Source organism: Rhamphochromis longiceps, linkage group LG18 (genome assembly GCF_057381845.1).
Source record: "Rhamphochromis longiceps isolate RC_006_pf linkage group LG18, R_longiceps_female_GT1.1, whole genome shotgun sequence".
NCBI classification, from domain to species: Eukaryota; Metazoa; Chordata; class Actinopteri; order Cichliformes; family Cichlidae; genus Rhamphochromis; species Rhamphochromis longiceps.
In genome coordinates, this window is record NC_140574.1 from 5,409,549 (window position 1) to 5,418,618 (window position 9,070).

Consider the following 9,070-nt stretch of genomic DNA (forward strand, 5'->3'; position numbering starts at 1 on the left):
TTCGTACTTTACACACTCCCACTTAAGTCACAAAAAAGCACTTTGGGCTTTGCTCTTTTCTCTAATTTGTGCCTCGTCGTCTCCTCCATCCTCCAGCCTGAAATTAGTCTCTCTAAATTTAAAAGAACAAATTACAAGTCCAGAGTTATTCCTAAATTGTTCTTTATAACTGCTTCACATCTCCTCCTTAATTATTAAAGATCGTTAATTATTATAATATCTGATTTTATTTTACTTCTCTTCCACTTTTTAATTTTCTCTATCTCTTGCTTTTAAGCCCCGTCTGATGCCATTTCACCTTTATCCTTGTAAACATTTTATTTCTGTTTATTAGATTATAATTCGGTGATGGACTTCATACAAAGTGGTGTAGAATTAAGTGGGAGGGGTGTGTGTGTAGGTTATGTTGCTTTGCTGATGCTGTTGATGCTGATCAGCGACAGTCTGGTGCAAATATCTGAGACAGGGTGGGATTGTTAATGCAGAGACTATAGGAGCTTCACATCTATGACCTTAGGAGCTGTGATCTGACATGGCGAACACCCAGTGAGTTTAAAATATTGCTCTTTATTTCACAGAAATCCTGCATCATAGTGACACAGTTATCAGTCAGTCCTGGTTCTGTTCTCTGGCTCGCTTCATGTTATCGTTCGCTCAGCTTTTTGTCGTCTGAAATTTGACGCAGACGCAGCAGCGTCCGATCTTCTAACAGGATGTTTTGCCACTTGTCTGGGCTCATCATTTAAAGCAATCAAAGAGTCGCCCCGGATCAGAGGCGAGACAGCCCTGTGAATGTTTGATGAGGTCGGATAGAAGCACAACAGCCCCTCTTGGAGACGACGGAGTGATTGTTCAGTCATACACTTTTCATTAGCCCGTCTCAGCCTGTTAACGCTCCGGTTATGACCCGACACAGGCGGAGGGGAGGAAAAGAGGAAATGCCTCATTTTCCTGTTCCCTGAGTGAAATAAGATGGCCCGTTTCAGCGGCAGCATGCCAGAAGTCTCCTTCCATTAGAGCCAATCACAATCATCCTGCCTGTCAATTCCCACATGCTTCATTTCTCTCCCTCCAGGACTCGATCTTCGATCAGCACAGGTTGTGTCTCTGGCCACAGGGACGAAGTGCTTGGACTTGGGTGGTGTGAGCGACTGTGGCTGTACGCTCACCGACTGCCACGCTGAAGTCGTGAGTCGACGGGCGCTGGTTCGATTCCTGTACAGTCAGCTGGAGCTGCTCCTCTGGTATGATTAGCAGTCTCTGATTTTCTTTGTGGCCTTAAAGTGGTTGGTCAAATATCAGCGTTGGAGGGTTGGCTGAGTTAAATATGGCATTATAAATAAATCTCATCGTTCACAGATCTGAAGTGGAAATGACACCTATTCTGAAAACTTTGGATAGATTTTCTTATTAAGTATTTTTATTCATTTTCCAATAAAATGTTCATGTTTTTGATAGATGAGGCTTAACATTGTGTCCAGTTTTATGTGGATTTTGTCTTTTTGCACAGTTTTCTAAGACCTGGATTAAACCTAGTGCTGAACTAAGGCTTTAGTTTATAGGACGAGGGTTAATCCATATTACCTGGTGAATTAAACTACTGTGTGTCTGTCTCTGCCCACATCTGTGTCTTCGATGTGGGCTTGAGGTCAAAATACACAGGCCCTCTGATTACTGGTCATTTTTAAAAATGTATTTTGTTCAGTTTTGGGTGATATTTGCTATTAAACCTAGTTTAGCCTCTTTTTGTGTTACATTCGTGTTCATTTGCATTAGAAATGTTAAAAAATATTACTTTGTGTAAGTTTCTAGCTGTATTTTTCCATTAGAAATGTACATTTTTAAGTTTTTTCATTATTTATGTGTGCTGCTGTGTTATTTCACAAAAAAAAGATGAAATTGTTTTCGTCCTTTTTGCTCCTTGTTGTAAAATAGTGTTTTTGTTTTGTTGTTTTTCCTGTCTGATCGTTTCCTCTCTGAAGCAAGCCAGTGGACAGCGAGAATCAGTCGATCTTTATACCAAATAAAAACTGCGGTGATGGCTTCCGGCTGCGGGAGGGCGTCCACTTCCACATGTACGTCAGCTCGTCGCCGTGTGGAGACGCTCGACTCAACTGCCCCTACGAGACCACAGCTGCATGTGAGAGGAACACATTTAGATTGTTTAAGTAAAGCCTCTGCGCATCATTTGCAAAGCTTCTGACCACATCTTCTAAATACTCCCACGTTACACCTCTGCTGATCCAGTTGCACTGGCTCCCCATAAAATTCAGATTCCACTTCAAGATTTTGACTTTGAGATTCAGGGCTCTGCATAGACAAGCACCAACCTATGTCAGAGATCTTTTACATCAGTACATCCCCAGCAGGTCCCTGAGGTCGTGTGATCAGGGCTTCCTGGTCGTCCAACATACAAGGCTGAACTCAAAAGGCGATAGAGCGTTTGTAGCTGTGGCCCCCAGACTCTGGAACTCCCTTCCTTTAAGCCTGAGATCTGTGGACTCATTGGTTTCATTTAAAAAACAGCTAAAAACCATCTTTTTAAACTTGCTTTTGGTTGATTTCTGTTTTTCTGTTTTAGTTTTTCTGTGAAGCACTTTGTGATTTCTGTCTTGAAAGGTGCTATACAAATAAAATTGTACTTACTTAAGATTTTTATTATCGTTTTGATCCTACAGGAGCCCATTAAAGGTCCATTAAATCAATTTAAAAAGTGGAAAAACATGTGAAAATCATCTGGATGCTGATTCTGTTGCATTATCAGATCTAAAGCATCCAGATCCGGGCTTCAGGAGACAGGAATGATGAACAAAAACTAGAAGAAAACTAAAAACACTTCAAAAGTCTCAAGCATAAAAGATCAAGGCTGAAAAACAACAGCACAGGGAAAATACAGGGAGTGGATAATTAGGAATAAATGCCATATGAACCAGAACTGCAGGCTGAAATGACAGCTGAACGAGCCCAGGTACACAAACAGATCATGTTAACAGGTGGGAACAAACAGCAAAGATCAAACGAGAAAGGTGGAAGCAGTGCGAGCAGGGCGCACAATCAAACAGGGAAACAGGATGTTATGGTCCTAATCAGCTTACCCAGCATTTCCAAGTTTTGTTTTTCTAATTTCCTTTGAGATGCTTGATTTACTTCGCACTTATATTGCTGAGTATTTTGTCCTATTTAGCATACTTAGTTCTGATCCTGATTGCTAGTTGCTTTTCTTTTGTGCCAAGTCTCTTACGTTAAATTCTTGTGTCGGTGCTTTCCCGGTTTAGTTTTGCTTCCTGTGTCTCATCTTCTCTGATTCAGTTCAGCTGTGTGTTGTTTTCCCAGCTCTCTCCACTCTACTGTCCCTGTCTCCCCTTGTCCTTTCTCAGTTCTCCCTGCCCTGGTCTTTCCCTGCCCCCATGGTTTAGCACTAGTGTGTTTTCCAGGTTTTTGTTTTCCTATTTTGTTCTTAATGTTCCACCTTTGTGCAACCAGCCTCCAGCCCACAATAAACAGCTCGCCCTCCTTTAATCCTCCCTGCCTTTGTGTCCTGCATGTGGGACAAGCTCATGACACAGGAAGTAAAAACTGCGTGATGTGAAACTAACGATTGTAAATGTTTTTCTTTAGCAGAGATGATGCTTCTGTAAAATACTTTCTTCTTGTGTCAGATCCCAGCAGGAGATTTCGCTGCCACCTCAGGGTGAAGGTAAAGGGAGGTGAGGGGACGCTGCCCATCACGGCACGGAGAGCCAATCAGAAATGGGATGGCTTATCGCCGAGTAAACCTCTCGTTACCATGTCATGTACAGACAAACTGGCAAAGTGAGTTATATTAAAGGCTCAGTGTAGTTTATTCATTATGTTTCTTTACTGCTGTGCTTTCACTTGTGTCACCAACACAGTGGTGTGGTTACCTCTGCAGGTGGAGCGTCGTGGGCCTCCAAGGGGCTCTCCTGTCTCACCTGGTGGAGCCGGTTTACCTCCAGAGCCTAACAGTGGGCACGCTCAGCCACACGGGTCACCTGGGTAGAGCTATGGCACGCCGCCTCGCGCCCATCAAACACCTCCCCTTCCCCTACAGACGACAGCAGCTGCTGCTCGGCTGTAAGTTTAAATGATGATGATGATGAATGAGCCAGAAACCACAGCTCAGGTCTTGTGACACTTAGGGGAGGTCCTGAAGCTGTGCAGAAGTGGGTTCTTAATAGCACTAAATATGCTACGAAAAGTACAAAAGCAAAAGCCGAGTAGTTACCGTGAGCAATAAGAGGCACTAAAATCTGAAATGCCATCACCAATCAAAGGTTGTCATATTAAGAAAAACACAGGTTAGCAGGGTCTTGTGATGCTCATTCACTCTTCAGTATTTTCATTTTTTGACTCTAGGGTAGCTTGGCATGATTCACAGGTCAAAATAATCCTTATTTGTCTGGGCTTCAGTCCAGTCGGATGTTTAATGGGAACCACAGGTTCATGTCTGAGATGATCATATTAGGGATTTCACCTCTGCTGACATCATAATATTTGAAATATGAATTTGAAATCTTTAGGGAAATTGTTCTTGGTTTAAACTGAACGTGTAGCATCCATCCATTTACTTCCACTTATCCAAAATTTGAACGTATGGAGTAAATTTCATTTGACCAGATGCCATTAAATGTAACATTTTATATTGTACTTATGTAACAAACAAGTCTTGGCCTGATGTTTTAGAGATGTCTGAAGCCTGTTGTCAGAAATGTAAGAACCAGCCTGTCTACTCAACAATCAAGAGGAACACAGCCTGAAATGATCCTGAAATAAACTCTGTGCACCTCAATCAGAGGGAGCAGATTAAAATTAAATATGCAAATCAAGATATTTGCGATTCCAGCAACAAAAGAAAATCCATTTGAGCAGAAGCTTTGTTTGTATGATATGCATAATCATATTGGAAGCGAGATTATTAGGTCCAGGTTGGACAGTGGGTGCATCAAATTTACAAAAAAATCAGTGTTTTCAGGAGGAAACTTCTACAGGTATTTGTTTCCATGTTTGCCACGCAGGTTTGAGCAGCAGGGACGCCCGGCCAGCAGGGAAGCCTCCCAACGTCAGCGTGAACTGGAGCTGCGGTGATGGAGGCTGGGAGGAAATCAGCACCTCCACAGGGAGGAGGAAGGACTCAGGGACGCCATCGCGGCTCTGCAGGCGCTCGCTGTTTGCCCGCTGGCTGAGGCTGCAGCAGCAGGTGAGACAATCGCAGAGCTGAACCAGTGAAATGTTACACAGCTTCAAACAAGGAGACACCCCAGTCGGTCAGACGAGCTCAGCGCTCATGAAGAATTAGGGTTTGATCACATGGATCTATAAACCTGCATTTTTTCTAATGACCAGCAGGGGGTGGCACCTCTGGTTCTTATTCTATAGAGGTCTGTGGGAAAATTACCCACTTCACACTTGACTTGTGTATTCAGTAAACATGTTCATGATGGGATCGTGGTATTAAATGGTAGCTCCAGGTCTTATTTAATGTAATAAGATGCTCATTTTGTAAATTGTGCTCATTATTAGTATTCAGATGGATGATAAAGCTCAGTATGCTTTAGGGGTGCTGTTTTATTCTGTTAAACTTAAAACTAAAGACTGGGACCATAAACTCTGAGGTATTTCTTCTATACAGCCCCCTGCTGACCATTCAAAAGAACGCAGGTTAAAATGCTTTTTTATATAAGTGAAATAGGGGGAGCTACAATGTGCTGCAGATGCCCTTCTTTAAAAACTGTCTGTAAATGATTATTGAAGCAGCACTGACTTATTCACATCATCACATGACATGAAATGATTATAAATACTAAAAGCGTGCTGGTAAATTAAAGCACAAGTCACAGAAGCATGAATTTCTTAAGCTGAAATCATCTGAGCTCTGCCTCAGACCAAAGCCATCTACATTATAATGATGTCGTTGAAAGAGAGGTCTAATTTCCTCTGTGAAATTAAAATATGTATGCAGAATGCGCTGTGTTGAACCAAATGGCTTCAGTTTAAAGTTTGATGATGGCAGCCAGAGTCGTGGTTATTTAAAGAAGCGTCTGAAATCGCTGCAAGAAAAGACAAAGCCACGGCCCAAGAGAGAGAAAACCCACACTTTACGACTCAGTTTAAAGAATTAAAATGAGGAGAAATAACCTCAGAGTTTGTTATGGATGTGTGATGGTGTGGACGTGCTGGGAGACCAGACAACAAACAAACACATAACTCTCTATAATGCTTTATTATCATTGGTTTGAAGGGAAACTCGATCACTCGCACTCCAGCTGCATCAACACAGATCTCGAGCGAAGGCTCTAAATTAATTAGCTCATAGATGTATTAGAACATTAAAAGTGTCTCCAAGTGCAACAATCGCCGCCCTGCATCAAAAATGGCTGCAGTGCAATTTACAAAAACTGCAGGGTGGCTCCGAAGCACACGGCCAGATGCTGAGGTTGTTTCAGCCTCCAGCAATGTTGAAAACCAGGAAAGATCGCTCATAGCACTGTGACGGTATCACACAATATCAAATCTTTTACTGTTCTGAAGCTATTTGTCCCACTGAAGGAATACAGACAATGTGCTTATTTAAGCCTAATGAAATCTCTTGTAGCAGATCAGCCCAACTTCACTAATCCTCCGAGCATCACTGGTATTTAGTTTTCTGGCTTCGTTTATGTCTGAAGTCATAGGAAAGATGTAGTTTTTAAGAAACTACTTACTACTTTAGTACTTGGGATCAAGCATTTACCCCTGGCACTAAGGGGTGGAGTGTCAGGCGTGATTTGTGACAGAAAGATAGCAGGAGGAGTGGAAGGGAAGGTTTACAACGTGGAGATGGTGGCGCTGACAAAAAGACAGGGGGCTGAGGTGGAGGTGCTCAGATTTTCATTGGGAGTGACAGCATCAGGAGCGAGTACATCGAGAGTACAGTTCAGGCGAAGCTGTGTGGAGACAAAGTGCCGAGGAGGATGGGGTATATTTGGGTATATTTGACAGAGGATGTTAAAGATGGAGCTGCCAGGCAGGAGGAAGGGAGGAAGACCAGAGAGGAGCTTCATGGATGTAGGACATACAGAGGGATGGTGTGTGCTAGACTCAGATGATCTGCTGTGGTGATCCCTAAAGGGAGCTAAGACTTGTTGAAGGTGTTGAATGAATGTGGAGGGTTTTTAACTCTCCTCAGCATCTGTTTGCTTTCAGGAGTTGAAGACTGGAGATGGAATCAGTTCTGCTAGCAAAGACTAGATGGGTTGTAGATCTTCACTGGTGGGAGGCAGCAGTGCACTTCCAGAATGGAAGCTGGAAGTTACAAACTGGGTCCATTCCTTGGCGCTCCAGGCAAACAAACGCGAATGAGACATCCCTTCATGGCTCTCCAGACTCCATACTTACCCGTTTATACCAGGTGTGAGCAGGACCCAAGTTTCACACTGGACCATAATTGGCTGTCAGACTGTAGGAACTTTCCTCCTTCAGCAGACGGATTTGAAAACCGTCTTTTACTCATTTACATTTTCAGTTTGAACACTTTTCTGACGTCCTGACTTGTCACACTCTGCTGGGTATGACGAACAACATTAATGCCCATCCAGGCATGTCACTCCCAGGTCCCAGCTGCTGAATCTCCACCTCTCCTGGAGCCATCGTTAATGTCATTAGTGCCACCTTAGAGTTTCCTGCGTCATCTCAAAGTGACACCTGTCCATTTCCACTAGACAGGTGTCATTTTGAAGAGGCAGAGAAATATTTTTACCTGAAAATATAATTTAAGAAGTGCAGCACACTGACTGGACTGTCAAACTGTAAAAATAAATAAAACCAGAGAGTTATATTGCAATAAATTAACTGTTTATTTTTGCCTTTCTTTCTCAGCTAATCAACCCTGTAATCGGGGCAGAATCCACAACAGGGACGTATTGTGCTTCCAAGATGTCTGCTCAGTGCTACCAGAGGGCGGTGCAGCAGTTCAGCAGCGCTCTGCAGGGAGGTGGTCTGGGGACGTGGCTGAGGAAACCGCCAAAACTGGGTCACTTCACTGTCAGTGTGTCAAAAACTGAGCGTTAAATGGTGATTATGGAGGCTGCAGGTTTTCCTTTTGGCACCGCATCACGAAGAAGTTTTATTTTATTTATAATAAACTACAAAAGTAAAAGTGGCCTGAACAGAGCTGGGACAGACAAAGTTAAATAATTGCAGATTAATACAACGTAACAACACTGTTAGATAACAGACTAACAGTCTGAATGAACAATCTCCTCCTGTTTTGGTCCTGATGCGTTATAATTAATGCAGAGGGTCAAGAGGGCTTCATGAGGTCCCTAATGTGAATAGCAATTGTACTAATAGCACCTCTCAAATCTTTTGTACAAGTAAAGATAGGCCAGCATATCCTCACCTTCCAGAAGTGTCCTAATAAAGGTCTACAGCTCGTGTCAGTCCTTGTGAGAAATTAAAATAAATGTACTGTAACAAACTTTATCCCAACCTTAACCAACCAGCTGAGCCAGCGACACTGAAATTTTAGCCGTGAATCAGAAGCGAGTCCCAACATTGAGTTTGAAAGATTTCCCTCCTCACAAGTTTTGTGTTCTTGTTTATTCTGTTTAGAAATGTTGTGTTTGACGTCTTATTATCTTAATGTAGGCTGGAGAGAGTGCTGTAGGCTCAGGAGTGTGATGGCACACTGCCCCCTAGAGGTAGGTGGTGTGCTTTACAAACTGTAGAGTCGAGGTTTGATGAGCAAGAAAGTCCCGTTTTCTCCTTTTAATCTAACTTTAATTTACTTTAAAATAAGTCTCTGGAATATCTGTAATTAATGTGTTTCTATGTTAATTTATAGGAAAAACTACATTTTGTTGAATGTGACCTAAAAGAGAACTTCTTATGAAAGCCATCGGTGTTGGATACTATGAAGTTTCCATTATTAGACATGCAGATTGTCTTCTATATTAGTCAACTATTTTTATCACTGGAAATAAAATTATTTGTGTTAGTTTGTGTTGTTTTTATCTACAAATGCACAACAAATTTAAAATAAAAGCCTCCGTCCTAAAAATGTCCCAAGACA

The 9,070-nt window shown here is 42.4% G+C and overlaps 1 protein-coding gene across 1 annotated transcript in view; it reads left to right on the top strand.

The window, feature by feature from the left end:
* Positions 1 to 8,739, top strand: part of LOC146647567 (inactive double-stranded RNA-specific editase B2-like) — a 36,587-nt gene extending 27,848 nt beyond the window's left edge. The window contains exons 4-9 of the mRNA XM_085389985.1: positions 1,076 to 1,244; positions 1,983 to 2,140; positions 3,660 to 3,813; positions 3,914 to 4,095; positions 5,037 to 5,218; positions 7,876 to 8,739. Of these exons, the coding sequence (XP_085246111.1) occupies positions 1,076 to 1,244; positions 1,983 to 2,140; positions 3,660 to 3,813; positions 3,914 to 4,095; positions 5,037 to 5,218; positions 7,876 to 8,067 (1,037 nt within the window). The 3' untranslated portion in view covers positions 8,068 to 8,739. The remainder of the gene's footprint in view (positions 1 to 1,075; positions 1,245 to 1,982; positions 2,141 to 3,659; positions 3,814 to 3,913; positions 4,096 to 5,036; positions 5,219 to 7,875) is intronic.
* Positions 8,740 to 9,070: the final 331 nt, after the last annotated feature.